The sequence below is a fragment of the Phocoena phocoena genome, chromosome 2 (genome assembly GCF_963924675.1).
Source record: "Phocoena phocoena chromosome 2, mPhoPho1.1, whole genome shotgun sequence".
Taxonomy (NCBI): Eukaryota; Metazoa; Chordata; class Mammalia; order Artiodactyla; family Phocoenidae; genus Phocoena; species Phocoena phocoena.
Window position 1 is genome coordinate 25,952,098 of NC_089220.1, and position 21,342 is coordinate 25,973,439.

Here is a 21,342-nt window from a genome sequence, read left to right on the forward strand (position 1 = left end):
ACGCAGTTTAAAGGTCGATGTGCCATGTTGACACAGGGGTGGTGGAGGAACCGGGCTCAGCTGAGGTGGAGGGAGCGCCTGGAATGGAAAACGGAGGGAGTCCCCGATTTCCACATCACAACAACGTCCAAGTCGTCCTACTAACAAAGCACCTTAGATTCAGGCCCTCTTCCCAGAGGGCGCCTGGAAGCCAGGATGGGAGGAGGGCCTCGGGCTCTTAAAGGCTGGTAAAGGCTGGGCTGGGCTCCAGAAGCCCCTCCCAGTGAAGGCCTGCATTCCAGTCCTGCCCCTTCCTCTCCTCTCCCAGCCCCTCTGGATTGGATAATCTGATCACCAGCACACACCTCTTTTCCTGACTCCTCTCATTTCTGCAAGGATCCCAGGGCCCAGAATCATAAAAGCTGATCTGTAGAAATTGTCACTGGCTCCCCTTGAAAGCAGGGGAAGGGGAGAAACACACACACACACACACACACACACTACCCGTCTCCAAAAATGGCACTAAACGAGCCTCGTCGGCGTGAGCAGATCAACAGGGAAGGTGGTGCGGGAGACCGAGAGCCGTGCTGTCCTAATAACGAGAGCCACAGGTCACTTACAATTCTCTAGTAGCCACACTAAAGAAGGTAAAAAGAAGCTGTGATATCAATGTCATAATATGTTTTGTTTAATCCAATATGTCCAGAATATCATCATCTCAACATGTGATCATTTAAAAACTTATTACCACAATATTTTACACTCCTTTTTATCATCCTAGTAAGTCTTCAAAATCTGGTGTGTATTTTACACTTAGAAGACGTGGCTCACGCTGCCGTTTTGGATGGCAGGGCTCTAGAGGAGAAAGAGAGGCAAGAGGCAGAGAAAGGAAAGGGAAGAGAGAGGATGGGGGTGGGGGCAGGGGACAGGAGGAGGAAAACACTGGCCAGCTGACAGCCATGTCCTGTGCACCTGCTGGGAAACAGAGGTTGACCTTGGCAGGTGAAGGGTACGTGACGTGTCATTCTGGGCCTCAATGTCTCTGCTCTCTGCATGCCCACACTCCATGGGCCACCGAGAGGTAATAAAGCATCCCAAGCCTTCCTTCCCAGGGTGGAGAGGGTTCTTGGCCCCGACGAGGGCCTTCCCCAGAGCGCCAAGCCAGCTTTTCTAAGGCCCAAGTGGGGTCATGATTCCCCAAAGGATCTTTAATGGAGAACTTCCAACTCCTGTTGCCCAGAAGCGTCCCGAGAGCACGGAGAGCTTTGGAGGCTGCACACCTGCCTGCAGGGTGTGTGAGACAGGCAGCCTGGGGGGCAGGGCCTTCACCCGGGCTACAGGGAGAGACCTGTTCTCGTGCGCCGCTCAGGGAGAAGGTCCTGAGCTTGCTGGCATTTCCCGGGGGTCTGAGACTTCCCGTGGGAAGAAGAGCTTGCCCAGGACCCAGGCTTCGGTTCCGCCTTGCATGGCCAAGCGGGGCCTCTTACCTTCCTTCAGCATCCCCACTTTGAGGCATTTCATGAAGCGACAGGCCTGGCAGGACTTGCGCCTCCGTTTCGTGATCTCACACTCGTTGGTGGCCGGGCAGCTGTACTCAATGTTCCCTGTAAGCAGACACAGAAGGGTTGCCAGGTACTGCCCCCATCTGCCAGCCACAGGCTGGATGGGGATTCACCGACCAAATCACTACTCTCCAGCCCCGAGGTTCCCACAGGGCAGTGGTTCTCAAAGTAGGAGGTGCTCCGAGACACGTGCCAGGGTGTTTCCTACTCTCTTAAATACAGAGATCCCGGTACCAGAGGTCAGGTCGGCCAGGCAGCCACAGCTTTGAAGAATGGTCACCCACAGTTTTGAAGCCACCACTGAACTGGGACATCAAAACTCACTGAGCTGACATTTTATCCCAAGCAGAGAAATTTTATCCCACTGCTGACCAAAACATCAGTGTGGCCCACCGGCCCTATGCCCTCCAGCCTGGGCCCCAACTCATGGGAAAAACCTCTTGGCAGCTCTGAGCCCGCAGGGACCGGGGCCTGCATCCCACATCCCACGGCAGAGGCCCAGGCCACCCAGCTTGGCTGACCTTGAGAAAGTCACTTTCCTCTCACTGAGTTGCAGTTTCCTCGTCTGCAAAATAGTCTGGTATCTGCTAAATGAAGGACTGAGCGGGACCAGGTGCAGAAGACTGCCTTAAAGATCGTAAAGCGCGATTTGAAGGGAGCTGGTGATTTTAAGCACAGTTCATCACTGCAGAGGGAAACTGTGATTAATTTTCCATGTCACCCCTTAACTGGGTGATAATAATGGCTTCCGTGAACCTGACCCCATGCTCCTAGTAGGCTGTGAGCACCACGAAGGCAAGAGGTGTGCTGTTCATCACGTCATCTCTATTGCACTGAGATCAACCCCTGCTGCCCAGAAGGCGTGCAAGACCAGCCTGCTGAATAAAAAATCTACCGAATCCTCATAGCAACTCCATGACGTAGGTACTGATACCATCCCCATTTTACAGATGAGAAACCTGAGGCTTACAGAGTGGTTTACAGTCTTATTCAGGATGAGCTGATCTTCGAATGCTCTGGGGAGGCCATTGTCCCTTTGCAGGGCCTCATCCTGGGAGGGCTGACAGCATGGTCGGGAGAGGCTGCAGCTGCCTTTCTAACGTAGGGGCACAGCATCTGCCCTGAGTGCTCTTACGTGTCTGCACTCATGTCACAGATGTGCACTGTGCAGCTATAACAAGCCTGGAGGCCAAAGGAAAGGCAATGGGAGGGGGAAAGGGACTGGAATTGTTGGGGGTGGGCGGAGAGACAGGCAATAGAAAGATACAAGTGCAGGACAGCGGACCACTGTGCCGTTTTGGATTTGATCATGTCTCCTCGGCCCCCGTCCCAGCCAGTGCAGTCTGCTTGAGTCTGTGGTTTTCAGAGAACAGACTCTGAACTACTGCAAACCTTTCATCCCAACACCCATCCAGCTGCCACCTTCTCAGGGAGCAGGGACAAGTGATGCCCAGCAAGCCGCTTGCCCAGATTCCCCTCCTGGGCCCAGCTCACCCAACAAGGACACTGCCTGGCACGGAGCAGCCTCCAAAAGGCCACTCCCAGCCCTGCACCGTGCTAGAAAGGGCAGCTCCAGGCCTGCCTGTGCCCAGAACCCCGCCCCCCACCACACACACACAACCCATCCACTTTAGCAGCAATAAAAGCCACCTTCATTGTGCACCTGCTATGAGCGTGACCTGCCTCAGATCCCTCCATCCTCACGGCAACCCTCTGGGACCCACCAGCGCCCCATTTTACAGACCAAGAAACTGAGAGTCAGGGAGCTGAAGTGAGTTACCCGAGGCCACACAGAGCCGCTGTGCCACCCCTGCACCCCACAAGAAGCTTGGGGACTTCAGACAGGCCCCTATGCTAACCCAGCTACTGAGGTGGTCTAGAGGAAGGGGAGAGGGGCTGTCCTCAGGTGTCCCCGTGCCTCAGCCTCCCCAGGTAGCATTTGGATTTTCTGAGAACAAGCATGAACCAGGTTCCACCACTGACAAAAGTGTTTTGAAGTACTGAAATCATTGAGCCCCGATTACAAGATGCCTAAGTACACTGAGCACTCACAACGTCCCAGTGAGGATTCCGATCCTCATTTTGTACAGGTGAGAAAACTGAGGCTCACAGAGGTCGATTTGGCTGGAGCATCTTATAGATCTCTCTCTCTCTCTCTCTCTCTCTCAAGTCCAGCCGGCACCATGCTTCTGTGGGGAGGGGGGCCAGAAGCCATCCTCTGTGCTGGAGGATGGGAGGTAAGAGGAAAGGGGAGGAATAAAGATTCCGTGTGCCCCTCCCTTCCATTACCTGACCCTAACCATTTCTTAGGTCACTCTCTTTGTGACTTCTTGGGAAATAATTTCAATATTCACATAAGCACGGTAAGATTAAAAAGAGAAACAGGGGAGGGATAAATTAGGAGCTTGGGACGTACAAATAAACACTATTATATATAAAATAGATAAACAGGGGCTTCCCTGGTGGCGCAGTGGTTGAGAGTCCACCTGCCGATGCAGGGGACGCGGGTTCGTGCCCCGGTCCGGGGAGATCCCACATGCCGCAGAGCGGCTGGGCCCGTGAGCCATGGCCACTGAGCCTGTGCTCCGCAACGGGAGATGCCGCAACAGTGAGAGGCCCGTGTACCGCAAAAAAAAAAAGATAAACAACGAGAACCTAGAGGGAACTATATTCAATACCCTGTAATAATCTATTATAGAAAAGAATCTGAAAAAGAATAGATATATATATATAACTGAATCACTTTGCTGTACACCAGAAACTAACACAACATTGTAAAGAGAGAGAGAGAGAGAGAGAGAGAGAGAGAGAGAGAGAGAGAGAGAGAGAAACAGAAAGGAAGAAATCCCATACATAAGCTAGTCCATCCAGGTCTATCCCGGCTTAGAAGGTTCTGTAGGATTTGGCCCCGGCCTCCACCCCACTCCCCTCCTCTCTCTCCAGCCTCGCCTTCCCCATTGCTCTGCGTAACTACCAGTTCCTGGAACTCAGTGACCTCCCAGGCTCCCAGGCCTTTGCTGCTTAGGACAAGGCCACTCTGCTCCCTCCGCCTCCTGGCCTGGCCTGCCCACACCTCCTGGTCCCCCTTGGGAAGGTGACCCTTCTCTCCATCACCCGGTCGCCACTGTGTGTCTCTTCCTCCCAAATCAGCTTTTCTCTGTAGTCCCAGTGCCTGGCACACAGTAGGTGCTCAATACACACTGAGAGCTAACACTGACGAGAGCTTGTTATGAAGCAGCTGCGGTCCTACTTTTCTTATGTCGAATCTTTAATTTTCCCAACAGCACTGGAGGTAAACATCTTCCTCTCCGTCTTACAGATGAGAAAGGTGAGCAGAGTCCAGGATGAGGCAGAGCAAGGACTTGAAACCAGGGGGTCTGGCTCTGCTCTGCTCCCCTGGGCGGTGAGTTTACAGGGCCTGGGGCATGGGGACTCGGGCCGCCTTGGGATGCCACTTGCAGGTGGCTAACTCTTCACGTTCACTGGCCTCAGCCCCCCAGCCAGCCTGTCAATCCCTTGAAGGACAGATCTTAGGTTGTCACTCCAGCAAGGGGTCCATAAGTATCTGTTGATTTGGCACTGCTGCTCTCCCAGAACAAGAGACTGAGCATTAACAAGAACCTAGGGATGTTCTTGACTCTGTGGGTGTGGCTGTGTGTGTGTGTGTGAGAGGGAGAGAGATCTAATTTTTATTTATTTATTTTTGTTCCTTTCAATTTGTTTTATGGCCCCAGCGGCTGACTGCCAGCAAAGCCAGGCTGGTGGCCTTGCCTTGTAATTTCTGTAAGTGCCTTCTTGATAAAGTGATGAGATTAATTCATCAGAATTCCTGTGGTCTCTGGAGGGCAGTCTAGGAGAGCACAGGAGCAGGGAGGGGCGTGTATACACACACACACTCACTCACCAGGGGCTGAGGGGTGGCAGGGTTGGGGATGGGCTCTCACAGGACAAGGACACAGCCAACATCTAGCATAAATTCAGAGTTCTAACCTGGGAGTGTGCCCAGTATAGACATATGCAGACTCTACCTCAGGCAAATCACCCAACTTCTCTGGGCCCCAGCTTCCTCATCTGTAAAATGGGCACAATATGTTCCCAACTGTACAGTCCTGCGGATTCAGCACATAAAGGGCTTAGTGAAGTGCATGCACTGGGTGGCAAGCAATCAAACTGAACATGCTTATTTTTACATGCATCAGGGCTGCCAGGGTACATATAGCCAGAAGACCCCAGGGTAAGTCCTTTCCAGGTGTCAGACCTGAGGCCAGCCACCCATTCTGCCATTTAAGAACATTAGGACCAGGCCTCCCATAGATAGACCTCAGAGCTGATGCTGCCTGTGGGAGGGAGGGAGTCAGGAATGATCTGGATTTCAGTGTGACCTCAAGGCACAGGGGAACTCCCCACCATCAACTCTCTTCAATCCTGTGCCCCAGGAGAAGGAAAGCCCAGGGGCATCCCCATCAGCTGTCCTGAAACAGCTGCAGGAAAGTGGGCAGTCCCCTCCCTGGGGCTCAGGGATGGGGGCTGCAGAGCTTAGATAAACAGCTCTTGAGGAATTTATGGGCTCAGGGGCTGCTGGCTAACATCAGAGCCTGAATGGCCACCATTTTTAGCTCTGGAGTGATAGGGCTGGGCTGGGAGTCACTTGGTTCCACTCCCTTATTTATCTCACTCCTGGAGGAGAGAGACTCTCCCTTTCATCTCTGCACGGTCCACTGTCCTCAGCTCTCCACCCTTCCCTCCTCCTTACCCTCCAGCTGATGATCTCATTCATGCCACTGGCTTCAGCTTATGTAACTGGCAAGGAAGGGCAGCAAGAGGCACTGTCTGTGCTTCAAACCCTTATATCCATCTGCCTGTTGGCTACTTCCACCTGGAATTCCCTTGGGTTCTTCATACTTCCTCCACTTGAACCCATCCTCACCCAGACTTTCTCTTACTGTGTTCCTTGTCTCAGCAAAGCCAACACTAAGCCACCCGCCACCTGGGTCAGAAACTGAGGTGGCATCGTAGACTCATGCCTCTCCTTTACTTCTAAGGTCCTTTTCATCCCACCTGCCTGATATTTCCACCCTCCTTCCCCTCCTGCCGCAGCTAGTTCCCACGCCCGTCGTCTCTTCCCTCTCCTCTAATGCACTTGCTTCCTCTTGTCACCACTGCCCTTTCCAATCAGTCTACCCTCCACACCGCCCCTGGAGAGACATGAATAACTCCTGTGCAAAATGCCTCGATGGATCACCCACTTATGTCTGCATGCCTTCCCAGGAGCCCACTAAAGGGCAGCAAGGGAGTGAGAACAGTCACGGAAGAATGAAGGAAGTCAAAACCAAAGTAACCAGAGGGGATTCCAGATAAGAAATAAGCCCTTGTACCGCAGAACCTCAAAAAGCCTCAGGTGTTGAAGACACAGTAGAAGATGGAGTGAGGTATGGGAGTAAAAATAGGAATTTGCTGGAAGTCTGTATTTAAGGAGTACTTAGCTGCCACTACAGGTGGCCACCAAGGATCTCCCCACAGCCTGCACAAGAGAAGCCAACTTAATCTCTGGAGAGTATAAGCAAGTGAATCCGGACTCAGGGGCCCCAGGCTTAGCTGAGGGCAGAAGGGAAGCTGAAGTTTCCGAATACTGCACACCAAAGAGTGAGACCGCCCAGCCCCACTCCCCAAGCTCACTCCCCAAATTCTAGCAGGCAGACATCTACTCCACACCCTCACTCCCACCCTCCACTCTCCACTCCCCTAGCCCGAAGATGGGAATTTGTAGCAATCTTCTCTGGAAAAACAAATGGCATCAGAGAAAAGACCAGCAGGTATAGGGGCAGGACAGGAATAAAGACACAGACGTAGAGAATGGACTTGAGGACACGGGGGAGGGGGAAGGGTAAGCTGGGACGAAGTGAGAGAGTGACATGGGCATATATACACCACCAAATGTAAAAAAGATAGCTCGTGGGAAGCAGCCACATAGCACAGGGAGATCAGCTAGGTGGTTTGTGACCACCTAGAGGGGTGGGATAGGGAGGGTGGGAGGGAGGGAGGGAGACGCAAGAGGGAAGAGATATGGGGATGTATGTATATGTATAGCTGATTCACTTTGTTATAAAGCAGAAGCTAACACACCATTGTAAAGCAATTATACTCCAGTAAAAATGTTAAAAAAAAAAAAGACCAGCAGATAAAAAATAAGCCAAAGGAAAGCTCCTTCTATGCTTTTTATCCCTGTTTGCATTTAAGACAGCCAAGGATTATCACTACATCTGTGAAAAGCTTCAATATAAAAACTAACCAAGATAAACAGGGGGAAAATTATGTGGGAAGAAACCAGGACAAAGCAAGAAGGAGAAATAAACCTCCACAAGCAATACTCAGTATACTGTTGACTTGAGAAGATAAAAATACTGCATTCATGAAACAAGAACAGCATGCAATAAAAATAAAGTATAAAATGGAGCTCAGGGACTTCTCTTGTGGTGCAGTGGTTAAGAATCCACCTGCCAATGCAGGGGACATGGGTTTGAGACCCAGTCCGGGAAGATCCCACATGCCGTGGAGCAACTAAACCCGTGCGCCACAACTACTGAGCCTGTGCTCTAGAGCCTGCAAGCCACAACTACTGAAGCCTGCACGCCACAACTGCTGAAGCCCGTGCACCTAGAGCCCGTGCTCCACAGCAAGAGAAGCCACAGCAATGAGAAGCCCGCACACCTCAACCAAGAGTAGCCCCCGCTCACCACAACTAGAGAAAGCCCGTGTGCAGCAACAAAGACCAATGCAGCCAAAAAGAAATAAATAAATTTATTTTTTAAAAAATGGAGCTCATAGAAATTAAAAATACAAAAAAATTCCAAAGAATCAACTAAGCAGCTACTCTAAAATAGAACAAAAAATCAAAGAGATGGACAATAAGCCAGAAAAGAGGTAAGAACTAGAAGATTGGTCCTGGAAACTCAATATCCAACCCTGAGGAGTTTTTGAAAGAGAAAACAGTGGAGAGGAAGTTATCGCCAAGGGAGAATGGGAAGGCGAGAAGAGGGGAGGGACGAAAATGTCTAAGACCAGAAGAATATGAGTTTCCAGGTCAAAAGGCCTGCTGAGAGTCCAGAAGAATGAATGAAAATGACCTGGACAGCATTATAGAGGTGGAGAACAGATCAGTGGCTGCCAGGGTCAGGGAGGGAAGAGACAGGGAGGTGGTGTGGCTGTAAAAGGGTAGCACCAGGAGTCCTGTGTGATGGAACCGTTCTGTATCTTGACTGTGGTGGTGCTCACAGGAATTTGCAGTGATAAAACTGCACAGAACATCACACACACACAGATGAGAGTGTACAACTAGTAAAATCTGAGTAAGGCTGATGGATATCAATGCCATTTTCCTGCTTGTGGTATCTTGCTATATATACTTATGTTATATAGCCCATATGTGTTATGTCATATAGCTACATATAGTTATATATGCTACATTGTTATGTAAGATGTTACCACTGAAGGAAGCTGGGTGAAATGTATGGGATCTATGTACATGGAATCTCTCTGTAATATTTCTTATAACTGCATGGGAATCTACAATTACCTCAAAACAAAAATATAATAATAATAATAATAATAATATAGGGCCTTCCCTGGTGGCGCAGTGGTTAAGAATCTGCCTGCCAATGCAGGGGACACAGTTCGAGCCCTGGTCCAGGAAGATCCCACATGCTACGGAGCAACTAAGCCGGTGCACCACAACTACTGAAGCCTGCGCGCTCTAGGGCCTGTGCTCTGCAACAAGAGGAGCCACCACAATGAGAAGCCCGCACGCTGCAATAAAGAGTAGCCCCCGCTTGCCGCAACTAGAGAAAGCTCACGCACAACAACGAAGACCCAATGCAGCCAAAAATAAATAAAATACATACATTTTTTAAAAAGTATCTGAAGGTACTAAAAAAAAATAATAATATAAAGACCTATACACACAACATAGATTTTTTTATCATGGAAGACCAAAAAAAGATCCTAAAAACTTTCAGCAAGAGTGTTAAAAACAAGTCAAGGGCTTCCCTGGTGGCACAGTGGCTGGGGGTCCGCCTGCTGATGCAGGGGGCGTGGGTTCGTGCCCCGGTCTGGGAGGATTCTGCGTGCCACGGAGCGGCTGGGCCCGTGAGCCATGGCCGCTGGGCCTGCACGTCCGGAGCCTGTGCTCCGCAGCGGGAGAAGCCGCAGCGGTGAGAGGCCCACATACCGCAAAAAAAAAAAAAAGTCAAATACAAAGGATCAAGAATAAGATTGGCCACCATATCTCAAACCATAAGGGAAAAAACCTTCTCTGTACACACACAAATACACAAAACTAGTGCATATACTCGCCACTCTTTTTTCTTCTTAGCACTCATCACCTGACTTTTGTTTATTTAGCTTGTTTATTATCTGCTTTGTTCATTGCTGTTTTCCAACACCTAGAACCATGTCTGGGAAAGAGTGAGGCCTCAGTATACATTTTCTAAGTGAATGAATCAAACTTCTGGACAGCAGCACTAGAAGCTAGAAGACAAAGCAGCAATGGTGTCCAAATTCTGGGGAGAAATTATTTTCAACTAGCGTCTAATGTATGGGTTGAAGGATTGAGTAAAGACATTTCCACACATCCAAGATGTCAACAATTTTACCTCTCCTGTGCCTTTCTAGCATGAGCTTCTCCCCCACGCCCCACCCCAAAAAGGAAGGACCCAAAAGGGGAAGAAGACAGAGGATCCTACCAGGAGAAAAGTCAAGGGGACATCCAGGAGGAATTGGCAATAGACAAAGAGATTTAACCAAAAATTGTGATATAACCATATTCAGACAATGGGAAGACGGGAAATGTATGTGTGTTGGGATGGTTTGTATAATGTTATCTTCCATAACAGGAAGTCAAGAAATAATGTAAAATTGCTGTCAGTAAGTATAGCTATAAAATCATAGTCGTAATTAAGAAGACAAAGGGCTAGCAGAAAGATTTTCTTAAATGGCTAACTCTAGATCACGGAGGGAAAGGGAGAGAATGGATAGGGTCAGGGACCCTTATTTTTCATTATAAGAGTTATACTTTGGATCTTTGTAAACTATGTGCATACATTACTTTGGTAAAAGTTAAAAATTAATTTAAAATTAATTTGTTCATTGTGTAAAGATGAAATCTAACCTCCAGGGAAAAGCACATCGGGCCCTTTATGATCTGGCCACCTCTGACCAGTCCACTGTAACCTCCCTCCACCTAGGCCCCCGGTTTGTAGGCTCCAGAAAACCACATGGAGCCTCTGGGCCCTCTCATACCTCCCTCTAGCTGAAACCCCTCCCGGCAAACTCTTCCACATCCTTGGAGCCTCAGCGCGCATGTGGCCTTTTCAGTGACGCCCTCTTCCCTTCTGTCCCAGGTAGGCTTACATGTCCCTTCCTGTTTGCCCCCATAGGCCTCATCCATCACCCCGCCTGCCACACACATACACACACTGAAAGCAACTAGCTTAATGTTTCATAATCAGGATTTTGCATGCTGTCCTCCCTTCTGAAGTGCGCGCTTACTGGGGATAGAGATTGTTAGGTCTTTCATTTCTGTATCTCAAGTACAGTGTCTGCCCCCTGAAGCACCCGTTGATCAAGGCAAATAAATTGAAAGCAGGAGTTCCCACCCAGAGAAACCTAGAATTCAACAATGACCTTCCAGTTGTCAAGTGCAATCCCCTCCCTTGGGCCTTCCCCAACCTGGTCCTTCCTGAAGCAGCAGACACCCATCACACCTCTTAAAACCCACTCTGTTAGATTTCATCTCCCTTCTCTCCAGGGACTCTTGTAACGTCTCTGATCGCATCTATATTTATTGCATAGAATCTAAGATGCTTTTGATGGTAAGATTGCACCATTATTTTATATACCACCAAGAGAGGAAAAACATCTGCCAATCAAAGTATGGCTGTGCTTCCTTGACACTAGTATTTTCTTTTTTTTTTTTCTTATTAAAAGAGCTCTTTGAGACTTATTGATAGATACAGATTTGATCATACGCATTCTTGTGGATACATGAAAGGGAAAACATAAGAAAAATAAATTGAAGATATTGCTAAAATTTCTCAGAGTGTGACTCTTCTTAATCCTTTTTGATCAAAGTCATTGTTTTTGTGTTTTTCTACAGTTCGGTCCTCTTTGCTAACAAAGGAGCTGAGGACGCTGTGCTTCTTGAGTGTCCCTTGTTCTCGTAGGGGTCTCCTTCCAGGTCACTGGCCCCCTTCTGCAAGTTTTAATGTGCTTGTGAGGGCAGTGATAACCACATACATCTGTCACCTAGCAGACAGTAATCGGCCCAATTCAGAGATGTTACATGGGGGAAACGTGCATCTTACAACTGACAAAATATGGTATTTCTCAGTCTCCTTTCAAGGCTCTGACCCCTTCCTTTCACCAGGGTCCCTCTTCCTGGCGCCTTATCCCTTCACCCTCTCCTTCAGAGCAGCTTTCCCTAGAACAAGCTCTCCCAGAGGGCCTGTTAAATCAGAGCCTCAGATTCTGCAGTCCTGAAATCTGCATTTCTAACCGGCCCCCTAGTGGAGCCTGTGCTGAGGTCTGGGGACCATACTTTGAGAACCCCTGCCCTAGAGGATCTCATTGGACCCAAAACCCCACTCGGATTTTACTCTTGGGGTCTAGCCCTGCATTTCCAACTGCCCAGGTTAAGGCCTGTGAACTGATCAAACTCAACATGCCTCAGACTTCATCCATTATCCCAACCTCTCCTCCCTGCTCACCCTCCTTCCACCAGCAAAATTATTCTTTCTAGGTTTCTCCCCCGCCAATGGCCTGACCATCCTCTAGTAGCCTAAATTAGAAATCTAAGAGCCAGTCTCACAATCCAGTTACTATTTTTTTATACTGAAATCACTTTCAAAATCCTAACCTCTCCTTTTAACCTTTCTGCCACTGTTGGGGTTTGGATGCTTCTAAGTGGACTGTTAACTAGATCTCTGAACTGGACTGTTAAAATCGCCACCTAGTCTGCCGGCCCCTAGACTCTCCCATCTCCAGCCCATCTTCCCTATCACTGCCAGAATTATCTTGCTAAAAGGAGATGTGATTAATTCCCTGCTCAAAAATCTTCAATGGCTTCTCGTTGCCAAGTATAAATAACAAATAACAAATCCTATTTATCTAATGGTTATCATAGTCCAGGCACTAAGCTAAACACTCTACATTCATGTCTCATTTAATTTCTGCAAGAATATCCTGGGAGCAGGAACTATTTATTAGCCCCATCAGTCCCCTTTTACTGACAAGGAAATGAAGGACCAGAGAAACGAAGTAACTTGCCCAACTTGACACAACTACGAAATTGTAAAGTTGTAACTTGCCCAACTTGACACAACTACGAAATTGTAAAGTTGGGATCCTAAGCCAGGTGAAGCAGCTCAAGCAGAAATATTACTCTATACTTTTCCTACCAAGGGCCTGTGAAAACCTTTGACATCCGGTCCCAGCTTCTATTCCAGCCCCTCACCTACCACTGGTCCCCTCTTGCTGAGCAGAGCACACTCAACTCCTGTGGGCCTCTTCCTGCTGTTCTTTCTACCAAGGATGTTCACTTTCCACTCCAGCTTAAATGCCCCTTCCTCCGGGAAGCCCTCCCTGCTCTGTCTGGCTGTGTCTCACCTGACTTTCACCCTGGCTGTGCCTCTGAAAAGAGGAACTGTGATTTGTTCTTCCTCTCATTGCCTCAGTGCCTGGCAGACAGCAATGTTTTGTGGGTTTAATTGACTCTTTTTATGCATTTGTACAGACGAGGAAACTGAGGCCAGAGGATCCTAGGCCCTGCTCAAGGTCAGCTGGCTGGCGAGTGGCAGGGCTGGGACAGCACTCCACTCCGGGCTCCCACTTACTCCTGGCTTGTCTCTGCATCCCTGTCATAGTCTCTGTCCCCTGGGATCCCAGGCCTCATTCACCAGGACAAAAGGCCTGGAGGTGGTCCAAGGCAGGATAACCCATCAATCATCCCCCTGCCCCTCTCCTTGGGGAGTTTCCTTCCAAGCCTGCATCGGGGCCCCATGTGAACAGAGGGAGCTCGGTGCCAGGGCCTCTTTCTTGCTTGTTCCTCTTCATCTTAAGGAGCTACTCAAGGGGCCTCCTGGTGACCTGCAAAGTTGGCCACTTGCCCTGGGAACACAGGGAAGGGGACAGGGCAGTTTTACCCTCCGCACAGCCCCTCATGGCCACGCAGCATGTGTTGTCAACGGCTTCCATCCCACCTAGAAGAAAATCCAAGTGCTGCATTCACCACGGCCTGAGTTTTATCAGCCTCTCAGCCCCGTCTCCTTCCACTTGGCCTTTACTCACTCATAACAGCCACAATGGCCCTCCTTCTGGTCCTGAAACAGATCCGCTGTTTCCCCTGCCTGGAACGCCCGAACTTCCCCTTACCTTGAAAGTTCTTAGCACGGCCTTACCTAATCCTCAGACTAAATTAGACCCCCTCTCTCAGCCACCTTTGCTCTCATCACTGGTTTTTCTCTTTCACAGTACTCACCTGGGTCTGTCATTATGCCTCTTTGTTATCGTGTATACTGTCTGCCTTACCCCCGAGAATACAAGACCACAGAGTAGGGTCCATTGTTCTGTCTTCAGCTGCCAGCACAATGGTTGGGACTCAGTAAAGTATCACCAAAGAACTGAACAAGTGCTTCCTAAGCTCAGATGTAAGGCAGGAGTTTTCCCCCAACACTGTCCTTTAGAAAAGAGGAAGTGGGCTTCCCTGGTGGCACAGTTAAGAATCTGCCTGCCAATGCAGGGGACACGGGTTCGAGCCCTGGTCTGGGAAGATCCCACATGCCGCGGAGCAACTAAACCTGTGAGCCACAACTACTGAAGCCTGCGCATCTAGAGCCCATGCTCCACAACAAGAGAAGCCACCGCAATGAGAAGCCCGCGCACTGCAACGAAGAGTAGCCCCGCTCGCCACAATTAGAGAAAGCCCGCGCGCAGCAACGAAGACCCAACGCAGCCAAAAATGAATGAATGAATTAATTAATTTTAAAAAAAAGAAAGAAAGAAGAGGAAGTTGCTTAATATCTTTATCTTTGTGAAGTCTCTTATCAGAGGTGCTGTGTCAGTCCCTTCATATTGAACAACTGCCTTTTGGGGAGACTCAGTGCCCTGAGAAGACCCCAATCAAGGCTCGTCACAGACTGAATCAGTAACAAAGGCAGAAAGAAATTTAGCCCAAATTTAGTTATTGCTGGGGATATGAACCATAATTAACAAACACTGAGAGTCAAAAGCAGTATGGGGGCTTCCCTGGTGGTGCAGTGGTTGAGAGTCCGCCTGCTGATGCAGGGGACACGGGTTCGTGCCCCGGTCCGGGAGGATCCCACATGCCGCGGAGCGGCTGGGCCTGTGAGCCATGGCCGCTGAGCCTGCGCGTCCGGAGCCTGTGCTCCGCAACGGGAGAGGCCACAACAGTGAGAGGCCCGCGTACTGCAAAAAAAAAAAAGAAGCAGTATGGTACCTGGTATGTTGTGGAAACCATGACTATAAATTGACCCAACTACAACTACAGGTAAACAACAAAGATCTACTGTGTAGCACGGGGAACTATACTCAATATCTTGTAATAACCTATAAAGAAAAAGGATCTGAAAAAGAATATATATATATATATACACACACACATATATATGTATAACTGAATCACTTTGCTGTACGCTTGAAACTAACACAACACTGTAAATTAATCAAACTTCAATTAAAAAATACTGACACAACTAAAAAAGAACTATCCTAATGGTCTATGAAATGTACTTAGTGCTCAAAATAAAAATCTGAGGGACAGCAGCACATACATGCTCACATAATCTCCCATAACCAAGATGAAGTGAAGGTGGTGTGCTCTGGAACACGGCACCAAATGATGCGGAAAGTGGCAAAGACACTTTCATCAAAGAGTCATGTGAAACATTTGATAAACCTTGCCTTCCAAAATGTTAAGAAAAAGTTTTTCAAAAAATAATACATGGTCTTACATAATATGACTGAAAATATGCAAGTTTAACAAAAGGGCATATTGTTGTGGGTTTTGTTTTGTTTTGGGCCACGCAGCTTGCAGGATCTTAGCTCCCCAAACAGGGATCAAACCCATGCCCCCTGCAGTGGAAGCACAGTCTTAACCACTGGACCTCCAGGGAAGTCCCGGAAGGGACTTTCTTTTAAGACTGGAGATACTAACAGTATTTAAATGCTGATGGAAAGGAGCCCATAGGGAGTGAGATGATGAAAGAGAGGAGATGATGGGTAGGAAGGTCTCTGGGAAGTGGTGAGGAGATGGATTCCAAGCCTGAGAAAAGCTGAGCCTGGGGTGGGAGCCACCTCTCCCCGCATGAGTGGGTAGCAATGAAGATGTGTGCCATCAGTGAATGAGAGATGCTGCCGAGAGTGGGTAGGGCTGGTGGCAACAGGCTGAGGGAGTTCCCATCTGAGGGCCTCCACTTTCTCCATGGAACAGGAGAGGAGGCAGGGTGGTTGCTGAGAGAGGGTCAGAGTTTGGGGGTATAGCTTAGCAGAGATCCCCCAGGTGGCTCCCCGAAGGGCTCCCTCATCACTGCGGTACTCATGACAAAGGTTTTCATTACTGTGGGTCAGCGTCACAGTCCAGAAGCTGGCACTTAGCCCTATGATCCAAAAGCCTGACTGTGCCAGCCACAGAAAAGGGCTCCATCTCTCAGGGGCTGACTCCCATTGCCCAAATTCAGGGACCAGATGTATAAGCCCAGGATGCCTGCACACTCAAGTATGATAAGAAATTGATCTACCCAGCCAGCATTCTGTCTAACCAGCAAGGTGGCTCCAAGCAGAAGACCAACAGGGTACCCAGATTATAATCAGAAAGATGTTAATCAAATCCATTGAATGTTTAATCACAATAGGCTGTCCCAGGCTGACTCCCTTTACCTCGGGCGGGGACTTTGCCAAAGTCAGCTTTCTTTTTCTGTGCCTCCAGGGCTGATCCATCCTCTTTTTTTTCTATAGATATGCTAGTAAATTCAATCAGGTTGAGGGTGGTTCCTTTGCCTTGGAGCCTTTCTGTCCCTTCAGGACTGTGCCTTTTTGTCTACCTCCGAGCTCATCTACTCTGGGTGAGTGTCATAAGCCCCAGCACTGACAGCATAGAATTGGACAAAGTGTAATGAAGACTTAACATGCATTACTAGGCATTGAGGGCTGGTGGGCTGCATCTACCTTGTTCAATGCTGAAGTGCAGGGCGGCGGGGGGTAGGTGGGTGGGTGGTACAAGTTTTTACTGTGAAAAGCCAGAAAAGTGTCAGTGCTTTCTGCGTGTGGCCAGAAGGTCTCTGACAACTACTCCACCAAAGCACCAAAACAGACAATATGTAAACAAATAGGTGTGGCCCTGTTCTAATACAACTTGAGTTACAAAAGCAGGAAGCCTCCGGCAAACTGTACTTTGCCCACCACTCCCGTCCCCTCTCCCCATCCACACAGCGCTAGCCGCCCCCCCCCCCCCCCACAGACAAGCACACAGAGTGCTCCATAAATATTTGTAGGCAAGGAATGGTGGTCTGAGGGCTTTCTCCCTAAGTCTATCGTGACTTCTTTGTTTCCATAAATTTCTTCTCATGTTGATGTAACCATCGAATTGGGCAGATGGAAGGGATCTAAGGAGGGAAGGGCGGGTTGTGAGCTAGCATGATTTTCAGAGCTGTCCAGGCGTTTACTTTGTGAATGGATCATTCTGTGACTAAAGGCCTTTTTAAAGATGGCCTACATACCCTCCTTAATCGGGGAGGTGCTTAGGAGACTGCCCTGGCTGGGCTAAGGCTCTGCCTGCAGCCTCGTGTGCTCTAAGCCTTAGATTCCAGCTTCTTGAGGGCAGGTACCCTGTCTCTTTCTCTCCCTGAAGCACCTTACTCAGCGCAGGGACTAAATTAATGCTCTCTCGGTACTAAACTGACTCTGGGGTTGTCCAATTGTAGACCATTTGTTTCCTCTTTATATTTTTCCAAATTTCCTACAACTATTATGCTCAGAAACAACAAAATCAAAATCTTTGTTAGAAGAAAACCAAATAATTGATAAGATAACCAGAGCAATCCATCAGCCTTAGAGTTCACTGGTCCCTGTTTCAGATAGAAACCTTTCTGGTTGGAAATGAGTTACTCTTCTTGTGACAAAGAAACGAGAGTACTTCAGTTCTGATCGCAATAAAGCCTGCTGTTTGTCTTTGGACTTCTAGGAAGAGATCTTTATCCTTTACGGGGTAGCAAATAACTAAGACTATTTACAAATCCTTCCTCTGGGCTCTTTATATATTTATTTAAAAAAAATTTTTTTTGGCTGTGTTGGATCTTTGTTGCTGTGTGCGGGCTTTCTCTAGCTGCGGCGAGTGGGGGCTACTCCTGGTTGCGGTGTGCAGGCGTCTCATTGCGGTGGCTTCTCTTGTTGCGGAGCACGGGCTCTAGGCACGCGGGCTTCAGTAGTTGTGGCATGTGGGCTCAGTAGTCGTGGCTCGCGGGCTCTAGAGTGCAGGCTCAGTAGCTGTGGCGCAGAGCTTAGTTGTTCCACGGCATGTGGGATCTTCCCAGACCAGGACTTGAACCCGTGTCCCCTGCATTGGCAGGCGGATTCTTAACCACTGCGCTGCAAGGGAAGTCCCTTCCTGTGGGCTCTTGACTTGCAGAGGATGTTGTCAGCACCCAGGCCGCTGTTGAGGGTATAGTAAGGTTCCTGAGTCTACACCAGGCTCTGCTTTCAGAAAATTTAATCCAGAACTCTCCAGCACATTTAAGAATATGGACAGAAGAAAATGTAACTGTCTCTTAAAAAGCAATTTTTCAAAAACCGCCCTCCGAGAGTCTAAAATGGTGGCAATCTTACCAAGATTACTTCCCAATTTGGAAAGAAAAACACTGTTATTTCAGTAGCTTAAATTGGTTTAAACATCTCATGTTTATTTGTCAAACATCCAATGATACTGATTGGATATTGGACTGGAGGTTTTCAACCCTGGTTGAGGCAGGATACTGAGAAATAATGCAGTGCTTTTGACATCTAGAGATTCCAGGGCCTCCTCCCAGACTGGGGAATGTGAAGCTGGCAGGGACCAGGATGCATCCGTTCACTGTGCTGAAGGCTAGCACGGTGCCTGATACAAAAGTGCTCAATCAATGTTTGCTGAGAGAAGTTGGTATCATGACTCCTTTGGGGAAAGGTCTAGGGAACTGGGGCCTAGGGTTTTAGGAAAACTTACTCTTTACTGTCTTATTCCTTCGTACTGTTTGAATTTTTACCATGTTTATATTTTTTTAAAGGGTTCACTTAATGAATAAATTTATCTATAACTAAAGTAGCTAAAATAATTTAAATCCTGTTAAGTCAAAATAGTGATTGTACTGTTTCATTTAAATGTATGTTAATTACAAAGGCCTGCTCTGGAAGATAAAACAAATTTGATCTGTTGTCTTAATAATATGTCCTAAGTGATATTGCAAAAGTGAAAATAATAATTGCAAACATTTATTTAGCGCTTACTAAGTGCCAGGCAAAAGTATGAGTGCTTTATAGCCATTAATGCACTTAAGCCTGTTTTAGCAGCTCTATGTGAGGTAGGCGTGACATCATCGCACCTTACCTAAGAGCAAACTGAAGCAGAGAGAGAAACTGAGGCAGGCCCCAAAGGCATTGAGGTATAAGGTAAGGGATGGAGCTGTGTGACCCAGGAGCCCGCCTGGCGGTTGGCCAGGACACCACACCATCTCAACTAACACATAGAACTGGAAACATAGCCAATCCTAGCGCCCTCAATTAGTTTAATAAATAACTCGTCACAAGAAATTGAAACAAATATTCGCTGAATGAACAGGCCAAGAATCACCCCAGGGAAGCTCAGCCTGCCTCTTCCAAAAGTGAAATAGGGGAGTGGCGGAAGGGAGGACCCCCTCGGACTGCCGGGCAGGACGGGGACAGGATTGGCACTCCTGGGTTTCCTCCAGTCTGGTTTGCAGTTTCTGTCCCCAGGGGTCGGCATCTGCTCATCTCAGTTACCTCCACAAGCAGGGCTTTTGGTCTATCCTAGCGTCAGGCTGGACGGGAGGGAACGCATGAAGCAAGCGCCCCACGCGTGACCTACTGTAGAAAGAATCTTGGCTGGCATGTCCAGCCATTCCTCTGCGCTGGGCCCTGTGTCGTGACCTTCATAACAGCCCTGTGAGGGCCGACCCGTTGTTATCCCCAATTTGCGCAGGACTGACTTCCTCAGAGTGAGTACCCACCGAGAGAGACAGCCACCTCATGGCCTTTGGAACATGACTCAGCTGATATGCACATGCCCTCAAAGAGCAGCCCCACGGGGATGGGACAGGATTAGTAGTCAGGGGGAGATTTCCCTTGCTCTGTGGCCCTGACCGTTTCACGATGAAGAAAATAGTCACATTCCATTTGTGCAATTAAAAAAGATAAAACCAAAAGGAGAGATCCATTACAGTTCAAGAGGTCTGGAGTTGCAGGGCAAATAGGGCTTTTTCTCCAAAAAATTCAGCTTTCTAGGGACACTCATTTGACAGCGTTCCCCATCCTAGCGAGAGAGACACCTGTGCTAAGGCATTTGTGTGGATTTTCTTTGGGTCTTCTGGGGCTCCCTATGGGGGTGCATGCCATTTCAACAAAAGCCTGGGACTTAGAACCCTTGTCCAGAATCCCAAAATGAGAAAACCTGGGATACAGAGAAGGGAGCCTCCAGAACTTGGGCTCCAGTGGCTCCCAGACCCAAGCTGGCAGCTCGCGAGAATCACCCGGTTCCCTGCCGGGCCCGCACCCTGCCTGGGCCCACCCTGCTGCCACGCACCTTGGATGGTCCTCTTGAAGAAAGCCTTGCAGGCCTCGCAGGAGGCCACACCGTAATGGTAGCCGGAGGCGATGTCCCCGCACACGAGGCACAGGCGCTTGGGGATGGCGTTGAGCATGTACTCGCACTTGATGGCCGAATCCTCCATGATGCCGCCGGCACAGTCCTCGTAGCCCTTGCGGCAGGGGGTGCCTCCCAGCCCGGCGCCCGCGAACATGGGCGGCGAGTCCAGACCGTTGGCGTGGGCGCTCAGGGCCAAGCCGAAGCCGCCGCTGGCGTCGGACGAGCCGCTGGGGCTGTGGTGGCTGAGGGCATCGATGCCCGAGGACGGGCTGGATGGCTCGGTCTTGATGAAGGAGCCGCAGCTGGAGACCAGGTGCCGGTCGTCTGCGGACATTCTGTTCAGCAGCCTGGGGACACAGAGCGCAGGAGTCAGCTCGGAGAGGGTGCGGTGGGTGTGACGCTGTCCCCAGGAATTAGCTTTGGGCTCCGGGCACCGGGTGGGCGGGGTGGCTGGGAGGGGCCCTACATTAAGGCATTGGTGAGATAAAATGCTGGCCGAGAAGGTCAATTGGGCTGAAAAACGGCACAGCCCAGAGCAAGTTTCTGGCATTACCCACCAGAACCTTCTAAGTCCTCCAAACAAAAACTACATTTTGATCGATCAGTAAACTTCAGATGAGGCCCCCCAGTCCTTTGCAAATTGCTGGTCTGAGGGTGACAAAAGTGGTAATAATTCAGCCAAAATATTTGGCCAACCTTCCGGCACAACCATAATACATTTGAAAGTCCAGGGGTGCCAGCTCCTGGACCAGACACCCTCAGTACAATGACCTGATGACCCACTTCACCTGAGCCCCGGGGGCAGCAGGTAAGCCCGAGCTTGGAGCTTCCCACAAATGCCACCATCGCTGAGATTGGGACCAGAGATGCCAAGTCACCTGG

General features: G+C 49.2%; 1 protein-coding gene across 4 annotated transcripts in view; it reads right to left on the minus strand.

The window, feature by feature from the left end:
• Positions 1-21,342, minus strand: part of ESRRB (estrogen related receptor beta) — a 105,504-nt gene that overhangs the window by 31,040 nt on the left and 53,122 nt on the right. Inside the window, exons 2-3 of one of the 4 annotated variants that reach the window (XM_065872935.1) lie at positions 20,398-20,807; positions 1,467-1,583 (exon numbers count right to left, since the gene is read on the minus strand). In XM_065872935.1, coding sequence (XP_065729007.1) covers positions 1,467-1,583; positions 20,398-20,807 — 527 coding nt within the window. Of the gene's footprint in view, positions 1-1,466; positions 1,584-20,397; positions 20,808-21,342 lie in introns of those variants that run through there. The other 3 variants (XM_065872936.1, XM_065872938.1, XM_065872937.1) reach the window with 3 other exon arrangements.